At 55.6% G+C, this 26,948-nt stretch overlaps 1 protein-coding gene across 14 annotated transcripts in view; it reads right to left on the reverse strand.

The window, feature by feature from the left end:
• DYSF (dysferlin) overlaps positions 1-26,948 on the reverse strand; it is a 175,226-nt gene that overhangs the window by 58,931 nt on the left and 89,347 nt on the right. For all 14 annotated transcript variants that reach the window (XM_040994027.1, XM_040994023.1, XM_040994025.1 and 11 more), the window contains 7 exons: positions 25,495-25,668; positions 16,445-16,538; positions 15,881-15,958; positions 8,836-9,017; positions 6,418-6,558; positions 5,817-5,846; positions 4,834-4,863 (listed from right to left, as the gene is read on the reverse strand). In XM_040994027.1, the coding sequence (XP_040849961.1) occupies positions 4,834-4,863; positions 5,817-5,846; positions 6,418-6,558; positions 8,836-9,017; positions 15,881-15,958; positions 16,445-16,538; positions 25,495-25,668 (729 nt within the window). The remainder of the gene's footprint in view (positions 1-4,833; positions 4,864-5,816; positions 5,847-6,417; positions 6,559-8,835; positions 9,018-15,880; positions 15,959-16,444; positions 16,539-25,494; positions 25,669-26,948) is intronic.

Consider the following 26,948-nt stretch of genomic DNA (forward strand, 5'->3'; position numbering starts at 1 on the left):
TTACATGCAGGCTTCTCTGGTTACTACCCAGCTCCCTGCTAATGCACCCAGGAAAGCAGCAAAGGGTGGCTCAAGTGCTTGAGTTCCTGCCACACATGTTGGGAGATCAAGATGGAGTTGCTGGCTCCTGGCTCCTGCCTAGCCCAACTGAAAGCAGCCACAGACATTTGAGGAGTGAAGCAGGGGGAGAGGGGGATGGAAGCCATCTCCCCATCTCTCTGTCATCCTACCTTTCAAGTAAACGTAAATAACCATTTAAAAGCCATCTGCTCCCTTTCAATGGCCTCTCAGAAAGTGGCCCTACCCACACAACCAAGCCAACCACTGTCTCCTTCCCCTCTCATTGCCCTGCCTAATTCAACACCAAGAAGGGATGATTCTACCTGTCCCGCCCCACTCCCCCATCCCTCTACCCTTGACTCCTTTTCCTGGTTCAAGCCACTGCCCCTGGCTCCCTGGGCTCACCAGCATCTCATGTAGCCTAATTGCAAGAGGTTTTTCACACTCCCTGCCAACAACCAATGCATGCTGCCTTCTGCAGCCAGGGCAAGCCTTCTCCCAATTCACAGGTTACTCAGTGACCTTCAGGAAGCAATGCAAACTCTGATGTGGCCTCCAAGACCCCGGCCATCTAGCCCCTGCTGTCTTCACCAGCACATCTCTCACCAGATAACTCTTCCCAATCCCACCCCATCACACCTCCTCTTCCAAAGTTCCAAATAGTGATGAGCCACCTCCCAGATATGGTCACTTCCTGCCCTTTGGAACCTGGCAGGTGGCAGGAACTACAGTGGTCTCTTGGCCTTGAGGCTCAGAGCTTACTGAATGCACTCAGTCCCACTTCTTCTGATCATCTCAGCTGGGACTTCAGATGCCCATTGAACTCTGCCCTTCTAGGGTTTACATGCAGGTGTCCTGAGCACCACCCCTAGCAGCTTGCACCCAGCTCTACACCAAATACAACCACCACCTTGTGCTGTCTCTATGTATACATTGGACTTTGTCACTAGGTAGATGCACCACCAGGTGAATGGGTGGATAAAGAAATGCCTCCGACACACTCCCTCTTCCTCTAACTCTCTGGTCTGTGCCAGCCTGCTTCTCCTGGGTCCTCACCACCCCCACCCTAACCTGCTCATGGCACCCTCTCTTGGAATTGGCTTCCTTGGCTGCCTTCCTAGAGGGAGCACATCTCTCACGGTCCAGATCAAGTTCTCCATCCTCCAGAAAACCCCCCCATACTCCAGAAACTTCCCATAACCCTAGTTTCTGACTTCCTGTAACCCTCCATGATGCTGCACCCACACCAGCCTCCAAGCATTCCCAGCATCCTAAACCCTGTGCGATCACCACACATGTGGGGGCCTACAGTCTCAGCCAGCTCCAAAGCCTATTTCCCAACCTTCTGGTCCAGCCCACCTGAGGGCTACAACACCCTCCTCCCACCCGGACCCCCGCCGGGACAGCAGCTGTCAACAGGAGTCGATGTGGGGCTCATGACCCTCATTAGAACTGGGAGGATAAATCAACATTGCCAGGAAGGGGCGGGGGTAGCCTGGAAATGTAGCGGACATGCGCTGATTCACTGTCCTGCGAGTGACAGAACTCTAGGACCCACAACCAGCAAGGCAAGCCAGACTGCGGCTCATTGGAGGAAGCCACATGGAAGGCAGGTCCTCAGGTGGCGACTCTGGTGGGGTCTACAGGTGTTCATGGTGTTCACCAAGCCACCTCAAATAGAGAGGACCTGATCAAAGCAGAAGCCATCTGTGGGGCCCCTCCTTGGCCAACATGGAGAGCACAGGCCTTGAGTCATGGTTCTGGGAGTCACCCCAACCAGATGCCCACTCCCAGTCCCAGTCAGAGGCAGTGTCTGCACATCTCCCAACACCTAAACCACAGACCCCTTTCTCACTCAGCCAGGGGCAATCAGGGGACCCCCTCAGACACTCACATGCTGGTTCCTCAGGGAGTCCCAGGCAGGGGGCAGCCAGGCGGGCTGGGAGGGCTCCATTGTCTACTGGCCCCACCCAGCTCGTTAGGAACAACATGTTGCTCTAATTACACTTCCCAGGAAAAACAGTGTTTTACATTAAAGCCTTGGGGGAGGAAGAAGGGGGGGACCACTGGGTTCATTTTCCTGATTGCAAAACACCGAATTCTTCCTTCTAGCGGGTCTGGGGGCAAAGGAGAGAGTACCTGGGTACCTCTCAGGGTAACAGCCTGAAGTCTGTGGCTGGGATGGGACTCAGAAGGCAAGGGTGGACAACGTGAGAACAGCCTCCTTACAGGGCAGCCCCTGGCATGCTGTAGAACCCAGCAGGAGAGAGGAAGCAGGACCCTGGTACTCCTCCAGCCATGTTCCCTGAGATGGCCAGGACCACATGCCCATGGAGCCCAGGACCCCAGTTTAAGAGGGAGGCATTCACACCCCTTCTGCTGTGTGTGTGTGCATGTGTGAGCCTGTGTGTGGTTCTCACAGCATGCACACACGGACACGTGCACACACCACTCTCCAGTTCTCAGGAAATCTAAAATTGCCGTTTCTTTGAACTCATTCCCCTTGGCAGCGCGGCCCGCCTTTGTTCTCCAGACAAAAAGGAAAAGAAAGAGACGGAGGGCTCAGCAGAGGCGGGAGAAGGAGGGAGACAGGGCCAAGGAGCACACAGAGGAGGAAGACACGCAGAGGGAGAGTGAGGAAGAGGCAGAGAGAGAGAGAAGACACACAGATGGGAAGATGAGCAAAAGAGCTCAGAGAAAGCCCTCCCTCTGCCCGTACCCATATCCCAGCCAATGCCATCACATGTGACAATGTTCTGCTTGCCCTTTACAACCTCACAGGGACCTTCCAGCTGGACACAGAGCCTACATAAAAGGGGAATCTTGTCACCCACCAAACTGATCCCCTAGCATTACTCCCTAGCATTCCCCACCCACCCTTTCTCTGAAGCCAATCTCTGCTTCTAAAAGTCAGCTCAGTGCCATCTCTGCCAGCAGACCCCCAGCCTGACAGCATGTCATCGTGCATGGCACTCTGGCTCCCGCCCTGCCATTTCTGTGCCTGACTGCACTGACCGAACGCCTCTCTCCACAGGTCAGAGCACCCCTAAACCAGGCTGTAAGGCTCAGCGGCCACACTAGTCCAGGTCCCCATTATCACCAACAGTCTCTGAAGCCTCCTTGCTGATCTTCCTTCCCTCCCACCCCTGCCCCGTAGCCAGTGGTGCAGGAGCTAAGCGCTCAGCAACGCCCTTTTGAAGCCCTGCAAGGCGGCTGCTGCACTCTTCCCAGACATCAGGCTGGGAGCCTGGGAGGGGCTGAAAGGGAGGCACACCAGGCAGGGGCTTGGCCACAGCAACGAAGACAGAAAATCCCACTGAGGCGTCAGGCTTCCTGCAGGAACAGCAGCAGCAGCAGGACTAACCTGCCTCCACCCACTCCCAGGGCATTCTTAAAATCAAGTGGGACCTAACATCTTGGCACCAGTGTCCCCTTCCAGTGGACTGAGTTATGGCCCCCAGGGCTGGGTTGGCCTGAGGTCCCACAGAGACCATGGAAGGTCACAAGATCATCCTCAAAATGTTGCCCCCCAAGCCAGTTGACACTGCAGCACCCAACTAGGTCTCAGGCCCTGAGAACCTGCTGGCTCAGCTCAGCCTGTACACCTGGCAGACCCCCAGAACTTGCTGTCCCCTGGCCCTGCTGACCGCTGTGTGCCCTCAGCCTGTGGCCCAGCTGGCCCTGCAACAGGACACTTGGCCTAGAAGCTGCTGCTTGGCTCTGCTTCCTGACAACGCAACCACAGCCAGATCCCCGCTCTCAGAACCCAAGCCCTCACTGCTGTATATGACAAATCCAGTTATTAAGAACTGAGACCTTTTCTTTTTAATAACTCATCCTTGGGCTGGGTCTTCTTCAGCTCAGGGCTGTGGGTTTTGGCCACAGAGCACTCTCAATCAAGAGCGAGGGCTCCGTGCTGCCTCCCTGGACAGGACCTGGGCTTCAGGGCCAAACCGGCAGTCTTTTGCAACCGCAGCCAGGAGCAGGAGGCGGCCTGTCGGGCGCGATCACAGCCAGCTCACTTGGCGGACCCCACCTCAGTCTGGGAGCTACAGGAAGTGAGGTAAGGGGTGCAGGGCCTGCGGCTCCCACATCCTGACCTTGCACTGCTAGTCCAAGTCGCACCAGAAATGTCAAATGGTGTCTGCTCCCAGCCTGGGGATTCCCTGATTGATGGCATGAAGTGGCTGCTCTCTCCCCAGTTCTGGTTCCTTTCCCCAGCCTCTGCCCCCAGCCTCTGCCCCCAGCCTCTGCCCCCAGCCTACTCTCAGATGTCCAAGAGTCTGTAAGAGTGTGTGCTTCTCACACACATCCCAAAGATAGTGTCCCTGCTTCCTCTAGACACCAACCCCAAACTTTCACCAGTCCCCATAAATCCCCAACCCACCATGTGTCCCCAAAGCCAGCCCTTGGACCAAAGGTGTGTGCCCACCCTCTTCCTAAGTGCTACAACTTCTGGCTGCCTCCAGCAGAAAGCCTTCCTTGATTGCTTTGGCATTCATGGACATGAGCCACCAGGGACACTACCAGGTAAGACTGGGCACTGCTGTCCATCTGGCCTCCTCCACCACCAGGACACAGCTTCAGCAGCCCTGGTTCCACAGGGAGCATGGGAAGAGAATCCAGACAGATCTCTACATGGCATAAGTGACCACGGAGCACCAGGCATCTAGGAGGTTCTGGAGTGTGTGTTTGCATGTTGCCAGCCTTTCCTCACTCATTTACTACTCACCCACTCCTGCCATGGGGGACAACCTCGAGGCTCTGGCTCACCTCATCCAAGATCCTTGAGCTGTCTGGCACCTGCACCATGCGTGGGATATTCCACATCCAGGAGATGGAGGAGAAAAAGAGACAAGTTCTGCATTAGTAATAGGAGCACTAGGCTGGGCCAGTGGATGACACCACCTCATCCAGTCAAAGATGGTTGCTTCCCAACCATACCTCCCTCCCCACATCATGTGGCCCCTAAGGAGAATGCAGTGGAACCCTATGCAGAGGGATGGGCAGGAACAGCCAAAGCTTAAGCCCAGATTAGCACCCAGGCAGCCCCAAGAAGACAACAGGTGTAGCCCTAGACCTGCTGAACCTGCCAGGGCACTTGGACTTGGCGATCAAAGAACTACCTGGAATCCCCCAGGACTGTTCAGAACAGAGAACTGCAGCTAGGGTAGGGCAAAGAACAGAAGGAAAGAGGGAAGAAAAGGAGGAGGAGGAGTGTGTGGCTTGGAGTGGCAAAGCAGGGCTTGTAGGGTGAAAATCATCTGGAAATTGTAAGGGCTCCTTTGGAAGGGCATGTGAGAATCCCACAGCTGCCACTGCATCTAGCCTGCATTAGTACAGTGAGTCTGATTGACCTGGGTCCCTGGTAAAGGGCTCCCCTTTCTGCTGTTATCCCAGGAGAAAAAAGGCAGAAGGAAGAAGGGGAGAAACCTCGGACAGATAGAGAGAGAAAACGACCTCAGTGCAGGACCAAGGGACCACTCCTGGAAGTCACACACACACACACACACACACACACACACACACACACACCCCTGGAGGCCCCGTAGCCCCAGCTGGTGCCAGGTACACCTTCAAGGTCTCTGTCACTAGCTGCAAGGGGACCCCAGCAGTTCACTGGGATCCAACAGCCATGGGGCCACATCAGGGGCCCTGAACCCTAGTGGAGCAGCACTGGAGGACATCCAGGCTTAGGCCACACCCCCCCAGAATGGGTGGTCAGTCTGAAGCAGGAAAGCAAAAGCAAGACTCACCTCAAAACCAGGAATGTGGTGGATGGCCGGCTGGGGTGAAGGAAAAACACCATTATCATGTGACTGTCCCCAAGGTCCCCATCTCCTCATCTCAGCCCCAGCCTGGCAACCATTTCTTCAACAGACAGAGGCATGCAGAGCCCACCCTTCAGGAAGGAGGCTGAGGGCTGTGGCCCCTCCAGACTCATCCCCCCAGGGCAGTCCCCATCCTATCCAGTGTACATTTGGGGTTTACATCATACCCAGAGCAAGTGTGGGGACAAAACTCTAACCCAAGCTTCTGATTTCACAGTGGGGACATGACTAGGGCCACAGCTGAGCCATGCTGGAGTCCACATGGGAATGGAGTTACTGCCCTTCCCCATCCCGACACTCCCTATCCCCTGCAGCCGGACTACAGAGGTCTTCTTCCCAGAATTCACATCAGGAGATGACCCAGGAGAAGAAACAGGAGTGGGAGCAGGGCACTCAGATACACAGCCCAATACTATCATGTGTTGGGTCATGTCCTAATCAGGGCTGCAGAAAAGACAGGCAGAAAGGGCCTCAGTGGAGTGGTGAGGGAGGGCTGGCATTGGTGGTAGCGGGGGACCAGCCTCACCTTCTCTCTCTGGATGAGTTCAAAGGAAGCCAGCAGCTCTCCGGCTGGCTGACCACCCCGCAGCAGTGGGAACCAGGCCAGCCGGGGTGTCCGCTCCAGACTTGGCTGACAGATGCAGCGGCCTATAAACTCATCAGCACCCTAGACGAGGCATGGAGAAGAGGAAGTCAGGGATCTCCGAGTTGCCTCCTAGGGACCACAAAACTGCTTCCCTGGACCTCTGGGCCTTGAGAATCAGGGCAGCCCCTGTGTAGGACAGTGAGCCCTGCTCTCCTTAGAGGGAAACCAGAACCACATGAGACTCAGCCAGACACTGGCCACCATGGCTGGACTTGTGTTACCAGTGTGTTTGGGAAGTCCTTCTGCAGGTCTAATTCATGTCCACCCTGCTTTTATGGGATTCAGCTTCGTGCCTTTTAAAGACCAGAGAACCAAACCCTCAGCAACATAGGGGCTTCATGTCCATCCCTTCTTAACCATGATCACACTCATCACATTAAGTCTAGCTTGTGAAAATGCTTTCATCTTGTATTTCTTAGCCAAGCACCTTCCTTAGCTCCATGCTGATACCAAAGGTCCACCCCATACATGGGCACCCCTCCCTCTCCATACTCACTCCAACCCTCCCTACTCCCCGCCTCAGCTTCCTTTCATCCCTCGTCCTTGTGTGGCTCAGTCACCGTGCTGCCCAAACCCAGCCCTGCCACATGGGCCTCTATGACGTTGCCTGCCTGCACACTCTAGACCTCAGCCTCGCCTCCCCTAGGGCAGGGGTGCCCCGCAGAACCTCCCCTCACAGTCTGACAGCATCTGAGCATCTCTCCAAGGCCAGCATCTGGAGACACTGAGCAGAAGCTGGGCAGCACTGCTGCCGAAGGGGGCTATCCTAGAATGACCACCAGCTCCTGCAGGGTCATCTATGTCATCAGTAGAAGACAGTCTACACCCTAAACACTTAGAGTGGGCAGCAGCAATAGCCCCGGGAGGGTTCCATGAGCTTCTATGGGTCAAGTGTCACCCCTTGAGCTGCCAAGTCCAGAGAGGACTGAGGCTGGTCAAGGATGGCAGGTGGGACAGCAGGAGAGAAGGGTGACAATTATTTACCAAGAGGTGTGGGCTTGCAGCATACACACCCCCTGCCTTGCCCAGGACCCTGAAGCCTGCTGAGCCACCCAGAAGAGGCTACAGTTCCTCTCCCCTGTGATCATCCCTGGGCTCTGGCCTGCAGCTGACTGACAGGGTCAGTGCATTTTTGAAAGAAGAGATGGTTAAAAGCTATCATTGGAGAGCACCTGTGTCCTGACAGGACCAGCCTGGCCTGGGGGTGATAGCGGGATGAGAAGAAGGAGGCAAAGTTTGAAAATTGTTTCCAGAAATAGTTTCCATGACTGGCATACCCACACACAGCTATGGCACAGCTTGGGGAGCCTCCCAGCATGCTTTGCAGCCCTATTCACATCTGCTGCTTCTGCTCAGTCCCCTTAACCCAACACCTGCAGAGATGTCAGGCCCCAGGCTCTTCTCCAAACATCCCAAAGCAACCTCATCGCCTGTGGCACCAGCCTTTCCTCAGAGAACACCCAGGAGAACTCCCAGCCCAGAGCTGTGTGGTCTACTGTCACTGGTTCCCATCAAAAATGGCATCATCCTCCCCTACCCGCTGGGTAGCTCCCTCTCTCAGGGCACCTCACCCTTTCAGGTGATGGCACCTGATATCCTGATATCCAGCCATAGCAGCTTGCCCCAAGACATCTTCCAAATCCTGCCTCCTGCCCTCTCATCCCCTCCCCCAGGCCAGGCCTCTCTGCCATTGTGCCCAGGAGACTGACGCCACCACACTCCACTACAACCCAACCTTCTCTTGTCCAAACACCACTATGACCCCATCAATCTCTTAATCCCAGTCTCACATTTCTTTTTCTTCCTTCCCAGACTGCCTTCTCTCCTTACAGTCCCTCCCTCACCACTCTGCCATCTAGGAACACCTCAGCACCCCAATTCTACATTTCTCTAACATCCTCCCCGACCTTATGGCCATGGCATTGTCTCCCTCCAAGAACCTTGCACAGTTGTGCTATCCAATGCAAGAGCACTGGCCACTGGTGCCTATTTAAACCCACAAGTCAGTGCAATTAAACTAAGGGGACAGCACTGTGGCATGGCCAGTTAAGCTTCTGCCTGCAGTGCTGGCATCCCATATGAGCATTGGTATGAGTTCTGTCTGCTTCACTTCTGATCCAGCTCCCTGCTAATGGCCTGGAGAAGCTAGAAATGCCCAAGTGTTTGAGCCCATGGAAAAGCTACCAGCTCTGGACTTGGGGAATATCAGGAGCCAAGAATCCACGGAGACCCAAACTTCCACCTTCAGGGCCATCTCTCCCCTGGGGCAGAGGAGGGCAGAGGAAGCCTCTGACTCACATAGGTGTCATGGTCGTACAGCTCCACTACGATGCTGGGCGGCTGCTCAGTGATGCTGGCCGGCTCACCAAAGATCTCGATCTCATAGAAGATGAGTGTCTGGTCCCAAGTGGGGTTCAAGGTGTTCTTGGCCACCACTGTCTTCTGGCTTTGGTGCAGGAAGGAGACGATAGCATAGGGATCTGTTCGGACCAGGGCAAGGGAGAGAGACAGGATACAGCATTGGACGGTGAGTATCACCTGCGCAGATACTCAGGGTCGCAACAACAACTCTCAGGATCCCTTGGTCCCAGGGGTCTCTCCCCACCCATCTGCGAGGAGAACTGGGCACCTGGTCATAACAATGAGCATGAGATGCACAGAGCTTCCTGCTCCAACCTGGACAAAGTGAGCACCTGCATGATCCACCCAATAAACAATTATTAGGTGCCAATGGCATGTCAGGCTAAAAGCTGGGTGTTCGGCACTGAAACTCCAATTTGAGTGGAAATGGAAAATTCCCAAACGCAGAATGACAATTTGGATCAGAGCCTTGAAGAATAACCATACAGTGCAACAAAGAATGTTGGGGAAATACTTGCTCCTGGGGCAAGCAATGACAGGATGCCATCATGGAGCACAGATTGGAGGAGTTGAGATGCCAGTTAGAGGCTCCTGCAAGAGCTTGATTAGAGATAGTGAGGGTTGAGCTAGAAGTGGGTTGTTAGTGAGAGCACCTGGCCCCAGAAGTTATTCAGCAGCGGGGATTGCAAGGTATCTAAGGCCCTGGCAATTCCCTTCTGCCACCAAAGTCCTTCCCAGTCCGCCAGGCCAACCACAAGTCCCTCTCTGTACCAAGTCCCAAAGGTGAGAGTCTAGGAAGTGGTTCTTGGAAGTGAGCATGTGGAAGCACCTGGAGGCACAGGCAGACTGCTGGGTCCTCAGAAAGATGCCAATTTGGCCTGAGGATGTGCCTTCCAACACACTCCAAGGTTGATTCATGGCTGCCTTTGGAGGCCACACAAGAGAAATCAATGCAGGGAGAGGAGCTGAGGGCTTGGGGGAAAGGTACCCTCCAAACAGGACTTAGTCATACAGCCAGGAGCCGCCTTGTCATCACTTCATGAGACTCAGAGTGCCAGATGAGAAGGGCACTTGGACAGGCAGGCAGAGGCTGGCAACCAGGTGCTGGATGTGTGGGAGAGCCGAGTCTGTGCCCTTGGCAGCCTGCTCCTTCCTGCACCTGCCCTAAACCCGCTGAACTCACTGCCCAGGCCAAGCACTGCCATTAATACCTCATGTGACCTGAGAGGTAACCACCTCTGGCTCACTGGCCAAAGAAAGTGATGGGGATGTCCAAACCAAGCTCTGGGGGCTGCAGTGGGGAGAGACGGGACAGGACAGACTGATGGCCACAAGGAGACCAAGGGACATGCTACAGCCACTGATTGGAAGGTACAGAAGGGCTGAAGGGTGTGACTTAGGAACAGGTAGGAAATGTGGGTGGGCACTAGCAGGACTGCCCTAAAGGGATGAAAGAAACAAGGTCCAAGAGGGTGGCTATTGCCCCCAAAGAACTGGTTTTAAGAGAGAGGGTCACCTACATTAAGGGTAGAAGCTACTGGGCAGATACAGGCTGAACAACACTGGGCTTAACTATTAGGAAGCAGCCACCAGCCTGGACAATCAGAGAAGCAAGACCCAGTGGGGACAATCCTGGAGGGCTTCCTGCAGGAGGCTGGTCTGAACCTGCTTCTGGGAGAAGAGGGCTGCAGGAATGGTGGTGGAGAGATGCCCAGCATATCTTGCCTCCTCCACCTGGCAGGAGCCTCCCTGGCACAGAGCTCTGGGTTCCCTGGCAGGGCTGGCCACGATCCTTCTGCCTCCTGCCCCTGGCAGGGCCCGGCGGCGTCTGTGCGTGTAATGAAACCGTCTGGCTGTGATACCATCAGCTCCAAGTTCGGCAGAGAACCTCTCCCAGTTCCAGTAAGGGAAGGAGGGCGCGTTCCGATAAATAAAACCATATTAGAACGCCGTGAGAAAGCCCCTTTTGTTCCCGCCCCCTGTGCTTCCCCACGCTTTATTTTTATAAGCGTGCGGGCCCCAGCCCGACCGCATTTACACAGAGATCACAATTGCGCATTGTCGCGCCATGCACACTGTATTGGTGTTGGCAGCACCCCCACCCCCAGCCCCCAAGCAGCCCGGCCCTTTCAGCAGCACCCCCACCCCCAGCCCCAGCTCAGGCAATGAGCTCAGCCCAGGCCAGGCAGGGGGTGGGAGTAGGGGAGGGTCTCAACAAACTCACCCAGACCCGCACACCCACCCCCGCCCCCCGGGAGGAAAACACACAACAAAGGCATTGTAAAGAGCAGGCCTGGAGGCCCCAGGCCTCAGACACTGGGCTACTGTGTGCTGGGGCCTGGCCTCTCCCCCACAGGGCCAGCCCCTCCCAGAAACCAAAAGGAGGTGCAGGGGCATTTGTTACAAGCAAGGTGGTCAGATTCAGGAAAGCCAGATGGACGGATGCACAGACAACTCAACCATCACCAAGTCAAGCCAAGCACCCCGGAACAAGGGAAAGAAGGTCTGAATACAAAGTCCCCCAGGACCCCAACTGATGAGACAGAATAAGGAAGTGGGCACAAGAGCCCAGCAGGCTACTCCAGCAGTTGCCAGAGCCAAGCCCCTAGAACTCCAGGGAGGGACCTGTATATTCATACTGGAGCAGGCTCTCCCAGAGGGGTCCCCAGGCCAGTCAATGTCACCACATTTATCAGAAGACTAACTCACAGGCCCAGGACTAAACCCCCAGATGCCTAGACCAGGGCCTGTTCCTCCTGCCGTCCTCACTAGCAAGTAAGAGAGGCTGGGGAGGAGCTCCAGCCATCCAGGATATCCAAATTCAAACTAAACTGGGGCAATATTTTTCCCCCATAAAGAACTTAAATCACTTAAGTCACTTAAAATCATAAAATGCGGTACTGGCAAAAGTTGAAAAGAGGGGAGTGTCCTTCACAGCCAGGAGCAATTCGGCAACTCTGCTGAAAAGCCACCGGGGCTGCCCGCCCTGAGAGACACACACCCCATCGCAGCCCTATCACCTATGTGGCTGAGCATCACCCAAGTGAACTCAACTGCCGCGCATACAAAAATGCTTGCTGTGGTCCTCCCTGAGCATCAGAAGTCACTGAAAAGACAGTGGCAGAGCAGCTAGCCTGGATAGAGCAGCAGGGTGCCAGAACAAGAAGAATCATGAGACCCCAAACAAGCTCTAGGGACCACAGCAACTGGGAGAAAGTGGGAGTCAAGCAACAGGGAAGGTGTGCCTTACTGGTGGAGCACACAGGTGCTGAGCATGAGGCATGCCTGACTGCAACCTGCTAGCCTCCTGGGACTCTTAGCAAGTGACAGTTTGGACAAATCCAGGCAGAGAGAGCCTGCCAGGGACCCATGTTCACAGGCTGGGACCCCAAGGAGAGAACAGCAAATCCTTATTCTGGTGGAGGAGTGGACAGGTGGCCAAGGGACCAATCACAAATGTCTTGCATCCACATAGAGGAAGCAGCTTGGACTGCGTCCTGCAGGTCAACATTCCCCAGAATTGTGTTCACAAGGCAGGCACTCTGTCTGGGGAGCTGCTTGAGCAGGTTAAACAGACTCCTACCCATCCAGGCCTCATACCGCCACTGCCCCACTAGAACGCTCCCTGCACTGTGAACCCCCAACAGTGAGGCGCTTCTTGGCCTCCCCAGCTCAGGAACCCCTTGTAAGTAAACTATTTCACACACCCCTAGTGCATGCCGGAAAATACCCTCTTAAGCTCCCACATGGAAGGCCCAAGGCCAGCACCAACCTTAACAAAAGGCTCTGCTTAAAAACAGCAGGGGAGGGAAGCTGCATCACCTGAGCCCAGAGATGGCACCAGAACCCCAAAGCCAGAGTTCTCCAATATCACCAGGACGCAGCCCAGCCTGGGTGCCCAGTGAAAGCACCAGTGCCTGGGTCCACCACAGCTCATCAGACACACTGCAGTCCAGTCGATCTATCAGGAACACCCTAGGAACACCCAACTGGCACATGGCATTGATGCCCCAGCAAAGCAAGCAGAGACCCTTCTGCTTTCCTGATGCCCCAACTCACCCACCCATCACAAACAAGTAAGGCAGCACCTGGCTGTCTAGCATCGCTCATGTGCTAAGTCAGTCAAGTCAGGCTCCCTCCCAGGAACACAGCAACCTCATGACAGAAGTATGGGAGGGTCCTCCATGGGGGAGAGGGCAGGGGCAGGGAGCAGGGACAACTCTGCTCCTCCATGCACACAGCAGTTTCAGATGTGGAGGGGCAAAGCAAACAGCTGCCAACTCTCCTACCCCCACTTCCTCCACCCCTACCCTTTCTCTTTGAATAAGAGCAATCAATGAGGAGTGATGTGTGCTGCTATTCAGGAGTGTGACACTACACATTCCAACCAAAGGGGTGGCTGAAGGGAGGCAGATGTGGTGGGGACCACCTCCTGGGTGCCACATCCTCTCCAGCCCAGCTTCCCAGCCGTGAGCAAAGCCAGTACATGCTGCAGATGCTGACAAGGCAGGGGCGGTCTCAGCCCAGCATCACAGAGAAGCCAGCTGTGTGAAGCATCGTCTTCCATATGTAATGCTTCATCGGTTGCTGGGGAGTGGGTGCAGGGGGCGGCAGGGAACCTTGTTCACACCCACACAGGCACCTGCCATGAATACACTCCCACTGGTTCAGGGGACTGATGCTGCTCTCGTGCAAATCTCAGGGTACCCACCCTGTGGCATCTCCGCAAGCATCTTCCTCTCCAAGTTCTGTGTTAACAGGTGCTGCTCTCATCTCTCCACTGGAATCCTCAGCCAGGGACAAGCAGCAGACACACCCTGACCTCAGGGTAGCCCCAAGGCCTGCCAAGCAGCAGGCGGGGGTGGAGGAGGGCAAGCAGGCAGCAGCAGAGCCTGGTGGTTAAGGAGAGCCTGGGTCTGCTCCTGTCCTGAGGCAGCCAGCAGCTAAAAGATGCCACCAGCAACACACTGTGCTCGACCCTCCCGGTCTAGACATTCCAAGTCACACATGAGTTTCCTCTGAGAAAGGCCAGCCGGTGGCCCTGCACAGCCTCCGGCTGCCAGCCACCCCAGGTCAGTTCCCAGGGAGAAATTGCTTTGGTTTAGGATTGGGAGTGAAAATAAACACTCTGGGTTTTACAGGTTCCCCGTGTGGGCTGCTGTTTTCCTTTGCAGCAGCTGCTCAATCAGCCCTTTCATTGGGAAAACAGCGCCTCTGAGGAAGCCCGAGGCAGCACTCTCAAAGCTCAGGGGAGGTTTCTCTGGGGGAGGGGTGGAGCCAGGTTGGAAAGAGTGATGTGGCCCACAGGCCAGTGCCAGGCTAACCCTCCAGTGGTCGACCCTCAATGTGAACACGGATTCCTCTTGGTGCTCCCCTTGCAGAGTTCCTTCCACATGGACAAGAGGTCTGGGCCCCGTCAGGGTTACGTGCTCTGCATGAACCTGCTGCTTGCACCTTCACCTCTCATACCTTCACAAGAAGGGAGAAGAAGGAAGGCTGTGAAGCTGGCCCATTTCTTTTTTTCTCTAAGTTCTGACTTCAGTTTCCCAGGAAGCTGTCACTGCACAGCATCTGTCTACCCCTGTCTAGCTTGCTGGCTTCTGCGCAGGCATTTGAGATGGTCTCAGCACCCTGGCCCCAAAGCCCAAATGAGAAACTACTGCTTGCACCATGAGCCTGGCTGCATGGGGATGGGGGATGAGTGCATGATGGGAGCAAGGAACCTGGGACCTACAGCTGCTAAGAGGGAGGACATGGGCCTCATCATGGAGCAAGACAGCTGGCAAGGCAGCAGACAGGCAGATGGATAGAAATTGCTCTCTAAGAACTGAGTCCTGTTCAGCCAAATGACAGACCCCTGCCTTGGGCCATACCTTGGCTACCCTCACTCTGACAATTGAACCCATCCATCTGTCTCCATTCTACCTCCTGTGAGATAGGGCTGCTGTCTGAGTGACAGGAAAGACTGTCAGCAAGTACCTGAGCCCACCGTGACACTTGGGGGTGTTTACAACTCAGATCCCAGGTGCTTCCAGATCCAAAGACCCATGCCCATGGGAACTCATGATCAATATGGGAAGATGCTGGCAGATGGATCAGTCCAGTCTGAGCAACAGGTGTGAGGGCAGTGAACCAGGTGATGGTCAAGGACTGAGAAAGGAACCACCAACTTGGCTCACAGTAAAAGCACAAGGCATCTAAGCAGGGTCCTGGAGGAGAACAAGGAGTTCTCTGGGCTATCAAAGGGGAATGCCTTCTAGGCAGAGAACAGTCAGCTTGAAGATCAGGCACATGGAAGAGCTTGGCAAACAAGCAAAAAAAAAAAAAAAACCAGGGGCATGGAGCTGGCAGAGGGAGCAGAGCAAGTGAAAAGTGAAACAGACAGGGTCCATCATGATCAGCCTTCTGAGGAGCCAGAGCTGATTTGTCAGCATCAACTTGTGAAAGCAGGAAGCAAGGTTGCTGGGGTGTGCTGGGGTAGAGTGGAAGATAGCAGGGAAGGAACAAGAGGCCTAGATAAGAAGGGGAGAGGCGAGGGGAGACCAAAGAGGAGTGAACAGGGCAGGGAGAGATTTCAGAAGCAGTATCCACAGGACGAGGTCAAAGTCGGCTGCTGGTCCCAGGATCAAAGCAGCAGATGCAAGAGAAGGTAGGAGGGTAGGGTGGCCAGGAGTCAGATTTGGACAGAGTGGATGCATTGATCAGCTGCAATCTGCGATGCAGCAGGGGGAGGAAGAGGATCCAGGACAGAGTGACAGGCTGGAAGCCACAGCCAGAGAGGAGTCTCAAGAAGCAAGGGTGGCCAACCATGCAGAACCCCGCAGGGGAACTAACCAGGCCTTGAACAAGAGGCTGTGGCACCTGCTGAGCATCAGGTTGACCCAGGACCCACAAGGGGCAGTCTCAGGCCCTGCCTCCTGTGCTCCACGTGTCTCCATTCTCAGCCCTCTGTCCCTGGTGCTCCCCCAACCATTCCACCTACCAGAAAATGAGTCCTTGTCCATCGCAGGCAGGTCCCGGGCCTGGTACATGTAGCAGCGTAGATGATAGCGGTTTCCATCTTCACCGAGGGAGAAACACAGATGCCAGAGTAAGGGGCTGGGTGACTAAGAGCTGGCACTAGAGGGGAGAGGAGGTCTGTCCCTGGTGAGGGCAGCAGACAGAATGGCAGAAGTGACTTGGGCCACCAGGCTGGGATGAGTCTCTGGGGGGTGAGGGAGCAGGTTAGGAGACAGACCACCATTCACAGGCAGATATGGGCACAATGTATCCATCGGCCAGGCTAGAGCTGAGGGGGGCAGGGAGAACAGGTCAAATGCCCAATGGGGCAACCACAGGGCAGTCAGAGCCCTGGAGGTCCAAGCTCAGGCCAGAACCTGTGTCCATGTTGCACATCAACATACATGCAGAGAGGCACGGATACACCAAAACACACAAGCCTCCATCCTCCAAGGCCTCCACAAATATGTCTGTTTACAGAACCCAATACAGGCAGAAGCAGAAGTATAAATCCACACCCCCACTAAGGGTCCCAAGCATCACTTACAGTCAAAGATGCAGGAAATAGTGGGTCTGTTCACGCCGAAGCTCAGTGTGGACACTGACATGGAATCCTCACTCCTGTCGTCCACCACACCACCCTGGAGACACAAACCTGGTCATGGTAGATGCTTGGGGGCAGAGTGCCACCTGAGCAAGGAACAGCACTGAGAGGACCCAACAGGGAAAAGGATGGTCTCTTCCCTGCAGCACGCTGCATTTCAGCCATACAGCACTCAACACACAGCACTCCACACTACCATGGAGGGACAGACACTGCCTGGCAGCATCTCACAGCACACACCCGGAGAGTCTGCACAGGAGCATATCACGGCTGCAGCTCAGAGGGTGTTCTGTCATGGGAGCTGCTCCAGGCATTGTGGGATGCTGACAAGCATCCCTGGCCTCAATCCACAGAATCCCAGTAGCACTGCACCCCCACTGAGTTATGGTACCAGAAGGAAATTATGCAGCTGCCCTTTGCAGCTACCTGGAACTCAGTGCCAGCTCTAGTGACATCAGCTTACCTGCCTCGCCTCTGCAGGCTCACATACACAGGACTCTCGTCCCCCTTACTGTCCTCCCTCTGGCCTTCTTTAAATGTCTTGAGTTCATCATCATCCATCTGCCACAGGGCCTTGGCACACACTCCTTTATCACCAACACCCAGCCCGACCAGCAGCACCCAATAGGCACCTCATGAAGACCCCTCACAAGCCACGCATGACCAGCATGGCCTTGTCCTATGCCACATGCATGGCACACAGGCCCAGGGACCCAACGTAAGGGACAGGAGAGGGTGCATCAGACACAGCAGCCACCTCCTTTGGGAAACACAGGGTGTGAGGCTGATACCACAGAGGAAAAAACCCTATCACAGGGACTCACACCCCAGGGAGGTGCCCTCTGGAAGTGAAGCCAACCAAAGGGTTTGGAAGGTCCTGTCCAGGAAAGCTTCCTGAAGGAAGGATTGAGGGAGGGTGTCAGGCAAGGAGAGCAGCAGTGCTGGAGCCCAGGGCAATGCCAGAACAGCAGGGAGGCTGCTCCCCCTTCCCCTGTCCCCCATCACATGCATGCACACACACACACACTCTCTCTCTCTCTGCTGCCCAGCCCCAGGCCAGGCCCAGGGCATTGAGTTTCCCACAATTGCATTCCTGCCTCCATAGCTCATACAGCTCCCAGGCTGAGCCTGGCAGCCACACGAGCTGTGGCCATGCACCCCATCCCGGGGGCTGGCTGTGTAAGGGATCCCACTGCCTGCCCAGGGGACTGGGCCCCCTCCAACCCACTACTGCCCAGCTGTAGGCCACAGCTCCCTGGAGGAGCTTGAGCAATGCTCAGTCTCTGAGATCCCACAAGGCTCCCCACCACAGGCGAGGGCCCGGAGCCAGAAGTCAAACCACCTGAGCCTGCTGACAGCTGATGTGCAAAGACCTCCACAAGGAGAGGTGAAAAGATTCTGGAGAGACACAGGGCAACAAGGACATTCTCCATCCTCCGAACTAAGTCAAGACTGAGCTGGAAACTCCTCATGCACCACACATGAATTCCCCTTAGTGATGGTGCCCTGCCCTCCAGGATGCCTGGTGCAGAGGGCTATGGGACCACAGCCCTCACCCTATTCCATACAGATACGACCAGGGAGCCCCCAAAGCAGCAGGTGCTAGAGCCAGCTCACCTGGCTCAGGGAAGCAGGCAAAATCTCCCCAGGATTTGCCAGCCAGTTGCTAGACCCAGCCATGAGGGGGAAGTAAATCATACAAACTCACAGAGTCGCTGCCAAAATACAAAGGTGGTGAATGCTCATGCTCAACCTATTTCTTTTCCCACGGCTCACCACTACCTGTGCTTTTGAGGTCACCTACACCTCACAACCCTGTGGTATAAAGTACCACGGACCAGCGTGCCACCACACAGCCCTCTGCAGCTCCCTGTGCAGTGTCGTGATGCTATTCACTTGACATTGGCCATGGCAAGGGTATTGACTTTCACCAGGGAGATCAACACATGCTACCAACCAGGGTTGGTGCTGTTTTCATTTGCTTTGCTTTTTCTGGGGAACTGGTTATAACACACGGACTGACACAGCCCTGGGGTGTCCACCCAGCCCAGGGGTATCCATCCAGCCCTGGGGGTTCACCCCAGCCCTGGGGTGTCCATCCAGGCCCTCACTGTCTTCTCTCTCGAACATCAGCATTGCTGGCCCATCAAGGAACAACCTGACAACCCAACACAGGGTACCTTAGACTCCACACCACCTGCCTATCGCCTGCAAGGCTCATGACTCCTCAGTTACTACTGGTCCTCTCTACCTGTTAGTGTAGCTGCACACTAGACCCGATCCTAGTGCCACAAGGGGCATTAAACGAGCTCATAGGTCTTCAAGGCAGAGTTAACAGGAGAGGCCTTCAGAACATCCACTGAAAACTCTTATTGTTTCAATTCCATTTTTCCAAAAATTTTTTTGAACCCTGATCATCCATGCCTTGGATCAGAGCTGAACAAATTATGCCTATCATGGACCACACAGTAAACACTTTATGGGCCATACGGTCTCCCTTGCAACTACACAGCTGCCGTCACAGCCAAGAAGCAGCCAGAGACAACACAGATGAATGAGCATTGGCAATGTGCCAATAAAGCTTGATTTACAAAATATGGGTGGGGGTCAGATTTGCTTACCCCTGCTCTCCTTAAAGAGGAAGCTTTCGTGGTTTTGAGCTATATCCTTCTCATCCCTGTCACAATGAGAAAGTTAGATCACAGGGTGATGAAAATCTTCTCTAGGGTTACACAGAGTCAGCAGAAAGGGAATGTCCTTGCCCACCCCGCTCCCCAGGCTCTTCCAAGACACCTGAGCAGGTCTCTGGAGCTGCCGTGGGGGAGAGGGAGTTCAGAGGTGTGGGGAGCACAGGGTCCCCTTCACGCTTCTAACTGCCCTGGCTTCACCTTGCAAAGAAACCCTACACAAACCAGTGGGCCAGACAGAAAGAGGAGAACCCTTTAAAAGAGAGGAGGGAATGCAGAAATTCCCAGACCTCCCTCCCGAATTCAGGGCCGGCTGCGATGTTAAGCAGAATAGCAGGCGAGGGTGCAACCCTGTTTAATTGACAGCTGGAGCCAGGCCTTGGAAGCGGCTGCTAAACTCCTTGCAAAAATGACTAGCTGGCCCCCAGGGAGCTGGAGAGTGGAATCAGGAAACCTGGAGAATTCCCAGTGCCACGTGTGGGCTGGCGCAGGCAGGCATGTGGGCCTGTGTCCCTCCAGGGTTTCCACAGGCCGAGGCTGCAGAGATGGCTCAAGCAGGTCTGACCCCACGCCACAGCGCCAGGGGGTCAGTTCAGTGCTGCATCCTGATTTGCCTGGCATGGTCCTACTTACTCAGGTCTGCTTTCCCAGCATGACCAATCATCAACCTCCCTCATAAATGCTCAAGGACACACATCCCTGGTGTGCTGACATTTGACTAAGGTACACGGAAGTCCCAAACTTCAGCATCCAAAACAACATGAAGCCAGGGTGCTCCCGGTGAGAGGGCTTCCCTAAGCTGTCCTTGTATATGAGCGAGCAACAACAGCCAGGAGGCCCCCACTGGGCAAGGGGAGCCAGCCTCAAGCTGGTCCACAATGCCCAGCACATAGCAGGTGCTTGGTTTGTCCATTCAACAGTCTAGGGACACATGACACTCCCTTTCAATGGCCCAGGTCCAGCCCCTGCTCTGGGCACTAACGAGGCAAACTCCTCACACCTCCCAGGCGTTGCCCTTGCTCAAAGTGCCAGCTCCGGGACTCATGCCCGAGTATCCTGCACACAGCCACACAGCAAGGCTTCATCCAGGCCCTTCCCTTCCCTTCCCACCCACACCCGACCTCCTTCTCAGCCAGCTCAAATCCCAAATCACTGCCGCCTGGCACCAGCTTCTCTCTGACCCCTTTCCCCAGTACTGTTGACTCCCAACTGGCCATCCCTGCAGCCAACGCCTGTCTCTGCTGGGTCCCATGGCCTGTGGCTGGAGACGCACACCTCCGCCAATCAACTACAGGCTTCCTAGGGTTGAGACGAGGCTGCCTGGTGATGGGAGGTGGCCCAGGGCTCTAGCCAGCTATGCACATCAAATCCTTCCTCCTGAGGGCCCCACTCTGGAGGAGAAACACCCCAGCCCCAATCCCATAAGAGAAGGAAAGCAGCCAGAGGAGCAGAGTGGATCCACTGTCTCGGGCCCAGCAGCTGGTGAGGTTCTTCTCTGCTCCCAGCATCTCCTGCAGTCATATGAGGTACTCAGGTGATTGCTTCAGAGCAGCACTGCCCAAGAGAACTTTCTAGAAGCAGTAAAGAGACTATTCTGGAGCTGCACTGTCCAGCCTGATAGCCAGCCACTGGCCAGGATAGTTCTAAAAATGAGGCCCATCTGAGCAGAAGGAAGCTCAATGTTCTTAGATTGCTCTAAGTGTTAAGTTTACATGGCCATGTATGTCTCGCTTAAGACAAGAGCAGTCCCAGCAACTCAACCACAGAACCCACCTCCACACATCATGAGATGCATGTGACACTAATAGCCTGGCGTGGCTGAGAAAATAGCAAAACCAATTTCTATAATTCTTGCACTCTTGGAGGAGTTGAGTAAAACCATGACACCTATGTGTATAGGTGCTCAGACTACACAGTCTCACACACACACACACCCCACTGTGTGTACTCATAGCCACATGTGCACACACATACTCAGATGACATGTACATACATATGCATTGCTTCATACATACTCAGGCCATAAATGCACTTGCACTCATGCACTCTCAAACTACACATGTGCACACACTATCCATTTCAAGTGTCTCCCACAACACCGGAGACAGGTTGAGCAAGCTCCCTCCAGCCCTTAAATTCTCCCAGGCTGTGAGTGTGTGTATAGACAAAGTCATATCTCTCCCCGACACACACACACAAGGCTCAGGCATCTCAGAAAACCCTTCAGGACATCCTGAGCCAAGCAAAGAGGCAGGCCTTGGAAAAATCCTCGCACACGAAGGGCAGGCCCAGGGCAAGGGCGACAGGATGGATTCCGTGAGCTCATCCCCAGCCGCCGTCACCAGAGTTCCCAGAGAGGCCCGTGGCGTCGGGAGGGAGTCACTGGGTGGGGGCCGGCGGTGGTGGCTGCGGCGGCAGCGAGGGGTGTGGGGCGAGGAGAGGGAGGCAGATGGAACACGCTATAATAGCGGCTTTGTGCTCCGCTTCCCAGCTCCCTGGGAACGCCAGGAAGATTATGAAACCCGGTGTCTTTGGGAATGCCAGGATATTAGCTGGAAAAAGAATAATACGAAAATAAAATAATGCTCGGGATGGAGACAGCAGACGATTAGCAGACGGAGCCAGGGCCTCCCGCTCCGTGGAGGGAGCCAGGCTTGGCCCCTGCAGAAGGCTTCAGGGAAAGGCTGCCGTGCTAATAAGCAGACGGGGCCTGCTTTCCAAAAAGACGTCTTCCAGAGCAAAACTGGCAACAGAGCCCGGCTTGCCTGCAGACCACGGGCCAGGGAAGTAGTGGCAGGAGACGAGGGCCATCCCCGGGCCTGGTCCTCGGACCAAGGCACCCAAGACTGTCCAATTACCAGAAGGCCACCTGGCTGCCTCCCAACATCTTCCTCCCCCAACAGGCACCGTCTCAGAGCCCTTACCTCCTGCACCTGTAGGACACAGGTGTTTCCCTGTGAGCACCTCTTCCTTGCCACAGTAAGTTACCACAGGCCAGCTTCCGCCAACCATGTCAAGTCACCATTTTATCTCTTTTCTTCCCCCCAAGGAGCAGGAAAGAAAGCATGTCATCTTGCCTCAACTTCCTCTCCAAGACCCAGGCCTCACATCACCAGCTGGACACGGGCACACCCTGCCCCTCTCCACCTTCACGATGCACCATGCCCGTCATATCCCCCTGCACTGCATCACTACTACCACCTGGCCATCATGCAGAGTCCCAGGTCCCTCCCAGGCTCTGAATCGAGAACCTGCAGCACAACGTCCCCAGACCAGACAGTGTTAACCCTGGGCAGCACATCTCAGAATGTGTCGTGTTTCCTCCTTGCAGTGACCCAGGCTGTGGGTCACAGGCACAAGTGACCCATCCCCAGCTGGCGGGCAAAGACCCAAGCCACATCTGTACTTCACCCGTGTGCCACGAGCATCCAAGGGACATCCACATGAACCAGAGTGGATGTGAGCCCAGAGCCTAGCAGGGGCCTCAGTACAGCCTGGACGAGGATGACAGCTCAGGGTGGGAGCCCAGCCTAACCTCTGCCCTGGCAGGAAGCACACAGAGGTGGCCGTGAAGAGGGATGAGGTGGGGTGCGGTGTGTGTCTGTGTGTGTGTTGGAGCTGACAGCGCTTCGCCTCCTGTGGGCACAGAATGATCCAGACGGCTGCTGTCAGATGTGCCTGCAGCTCCATCCAAACGCCAAAGACACCTGAAGGCTGTCCAAAGCTCTGCGGTCCTCCGACTCCAGGTCTGCGGGATCCACCCTCTTCAACCACTGTCTCCCTCTGGCACGCACTGCAGCCAAGTTCTCCCAAGACTCAGAGAGCCTCACTGCATGGCCATCTTGTGCCAGTCACCTCTGAATCACAGTCTGCCACCTCTCCTGTGCCTGGTGGACTTGACCCTCGACTGCAGCAACCCCTCCCCCACACAGACTCAGCCCCCAGTGTCTCTGCTTCTGGGGAATGCGCTGCCCCTCCTCCCAGCCTCCAGGCCACACAGTCATGCTCACCCTCCTGCAGGTCCCAGCCAGCCCCAGTGCCCAGCCACACTGCCATCCATAGCTCTCTGGGTGGGCACCCATGGCCCTTCCCATCACAGCTGACACTCAGACCCCAGGCCACCCTAACTCCCTGCCCCCAAGCGCCTGGCAGGTGGCCGCTAGCTCTGTCTTCCACCATGTGTGTCAGCCTTACCAGAGCCAGCAGTGAACTCATCGTGGCCCCAGGCCCGCCAGGCCACCTAGCAGCCTGGCAGCCTCACCTCTACCAGCTAAGCCCTTGAGGCCCGCCATGACTCTTTTTTCCCCAAGCCCCATCTCTCCACCCACCCTTCGCCCTGACCCATGGCAGCTACCCCAACAGTGGCCTCACTTTTGACCCTTGCCCACAACTCCGATAGCCTCCTGCTGGGAGGCTACCCCTCCCGTGAATGAGGAGCTGATGAAGAGTCCTGAAGCCCAGGTCAGACCAGAGCACTGCTCTGCTCCACAACCCACACTGGCTCCCTGCTGCCCACTGAGCGGAGTTCTGTGTAGCCAGCCGGAGCATTTTGCCCAGCGCTGTTCCCAGAGTCCTGGGCTCCCTTCCCCACCCCAACCTGGTGATGCCATCAAACACAGAGATTGACCGGTCTAGGACGGCCCATCAGAGTCCTCTCCATTCCTCACCCTCTCACCCCACCACCACCACCCTAGGCAGAGGCTGGCTCCAGTACAATACAGAGAGAAGCCAGTCACACCTGCAGGAGCAACATTGAAATGGCTAGCATGGTTGAGAAAGCAGCACTCTGGGGTCTCCAGCCAAGGGGAAAATAACAGCTCTCCACTGGCTGTGCCGGCTCACCCAGTGGCCACTTCTGGCTATTACAAAGCCATTAGCCATTTATCACTGGCACTATCTTTGCCTACGCAGAGTGCAGCAGCATGAGGCCATGCCACAGACAGGGCCTGGAACACCTGTGAACATCTCCTACTAGATAAAATCCCAGTCCACCTTGCAGGCTCCCCCACCTCCACCCCCATCAGTCCTCTTTCCTCTTGAGCCCATCTGTGCCAAGTTTCATGCTGACAGGAGCAAATCCCAGCTCCTCCGGATGGCTGCCCAGCCCCCTCACATCTGGCCCAGACCTGAGCCTTCCCTCAGGTTCTCCTTACCATCCAGCTGCAGCTGGAGCCACAGGTCACTCACAGATGCTGCCCCACTTCCAACCCAGGACAGCAGGACATACGAGCAGCAGGCCTTCCCCAGCCCAGGCAATAGGACCCCACTACCCTGTTCCTGTTCCCACCTGACCACCAGACACCCCCAACTTCCTACTTACACAACTCCAGGGCGAAGGAAGGCTTCACTCCCTTGTGTACATGGTAGGGGCTGGCTACTTCCAGACTGCCATAACTGCCAGAACTTCCTTGCCCTCCACTACCTCAGTAGGCCACTACTGGCTTCTATTCCTATTGCTGTTCCCACCCCATCAGACCCAGGGCCTACCCTACTGTACCCTTCACCCCAATCCCTACAGTTGGAAATTGTCCCACAAGTCTACATTCTAGCCAAATACATGAATGTACACACACATAACTGGTTGTGTGTGGGCAGCCGCACACCCAACTGCTAGCATAGCCATGGACTCTGCTGCCCAGGGTCACAGTCAAGGACCCACAGTGGAGAGGGAAAGAGAAGGTAGAAACAAAGACCTGGCTGGATCTCAGAGTGGGCATCTCATCCAAAGCCGCTTACTCTCACTCCCACCCATGAGAGCCCCAGACCTCAGGGGAAATAGCGTGCCCTCTGGCCCCAAGTGTCCCCACCAGACTGCCCCACAAGCACCTGTTTGTCTGTTTGCAGAGCCAGCTCATTGGCCACAGAGCATTCACCTCTGAGGCTCAGTTGCTAAAGCACCTCTCTCCCCCAAAATTCCTAGGGCTACTCATGAGGTGGCCCCTGTCTCACGAGTATGCCTGTCCAACCAAGGACACAGTGGGACCACCACACCCTGTCTGGTTTGTCACCCAGCCTCTTCCACAAGATCTGGGCTCCTTAGCTCCACTCAAAGGTCAGAGGCGAGAAGGCCAAAGTCAGCCTCTCTCTGTGTGCATCTTGGCCGTGCCAAGAAAGTTGCCACTTTATTTTCAGAGGAGACCCAGGCTGGCCAGTTCCTGGCCACAGGAACCAAGGCCGAGACAGCAAGCCAAAACTCCACCCTAAAGCCCTAGCCAGCACTGGCTTCCCACACCGGCCTCTCCCACATCCACACGGCACAGCTCTACACCCTGAGCCCCATCAACAGTAGGCACAACCCCCACGTACCAGGGCCCCCTCAAGAGCAAACACAGCTGCAGGCCCTGTCTTCTCCAGCGGCTCCATGCGGCGGCGCCAGCGGCGGCGTCGAAAGGCATCCGTCTTGCGATACTCCAGGTGGAACTTCCAGCCAAAGAGTGAGGCGTACTCCCAGCCCTCGCCCTCTGCCTCCGCCTGCCTGTGCTGCACGGGAGAGAGTGGGGCAGATTCAGAAACTGTTTGGCAGGCCCATGGGGATTCCTAGGCACACCTCCTACTGTGCCTGCCTGTCCTCCATGACACCAGCTCCCACACCAACACCCTCCCTGTGAAGAAACCTGGGAGGGCTACCCGGAGGCAGTGGTTGCAATTCCAAGAACCCCAGGTCAGAAAATCCAGAGACAAGAGGAGTCTCCATGGACTGTGGGGGGGTGGGGGGAAATGGAGGGGCCAGAAAGGGAAGGTAGCCTGGGGCGGTGATGAAAACACTGGGCTTTGATTTGCTAATTTATTTGAGTTATAGGTAGACTGCATATAGCCAAGGTTTCCTTGTCATTTCCTTTTACTTCTTCACATCCCAGCCTATAAAATGGATGTGGGCTTATAGTTCACAGGCAAAATGAAGATCCCATTTCCTTGGGGGTGAGAGGCCGGGCCTTGGTCAGCTGTGGAGGGTGTCTCCCACACTTTCTTCAAAGGAGACTCTGTCCAGGTGCCTGGAAGCCACTTATCCCCAAGTTTCTAAGGCAGAAAGCCTGAGACTGTCACTCCACATTGCCTCACCTGGGCCACACACAATAACAAGAGCCGGCCCCGAGACCATCCATAGCCACTCCAGGGAGGCCCTCATGCCTGCCCTGCCTACCCCACCATCTGCATCCTGGGAACTCCTTAAGCCTATCTGCTTCAAGGCACCTGGAACAGCTGGTTGTCCATATTCCTGGCCCCCGCCCCCTCAGAACCACAGCTGTTCCTCCTCCCTGGACATTCTGTGCAGGGAGAAAGGAAGGAGCCCAGGTCTGGCCAGCGCTTCTCCCGGCAGGGAAGACCTAGTTGTGGAGCCACAATTCAAATATGCTCTTGGCCAGAAACGACACACCGGGCAAGAGGGAGTAGCAGCGGTGACCGAGAGACTGTGCAGAGCACAGGCATCTGTACGACCCAGTGGGAAAGCGTGTCTGCTGTGTGCACTCCTGCAGGCTGGCCATGCCCCATCATACCGACACACAACCGTGGTTATGTGTGCTCTCGCAGCTGGCTGCCCAGCACATGTGTACCACACCGAGCCAGCATCCATGCCTAGCACCCAGTCACTGTGTTCCAGGGAACTGCCCACCACTGCCGAAGGGAATGTCTAACCAGGGTGCTGTGGACCCCAGCAGTGCTTGGTCAGTGAGTGACAGCAAAAAGGACACACAGCCCAGCTCTCAGGCCTCATGACAGGGCCAGGTCAGTGTTCTCAGGGGCATGCCCTCACCACTGAT

This window comes from Ochotona curzoniae, unplaced genomic scaffold (genome assembly GCF_017591425.1).
Source record: "Ochotona curzoniae isolate NIBS_2020 unplaced genomic scaffold, NIBS_Ocur_1.0 contig_883, whole genome shotgun sequence".
Classification (NCBI taxonomy): Eukaryota; Metazoa; Chordata; class Mammalia; order Lagomorpha; family Ochotonidae; genus Ochotona; species Ochotona curzoniae.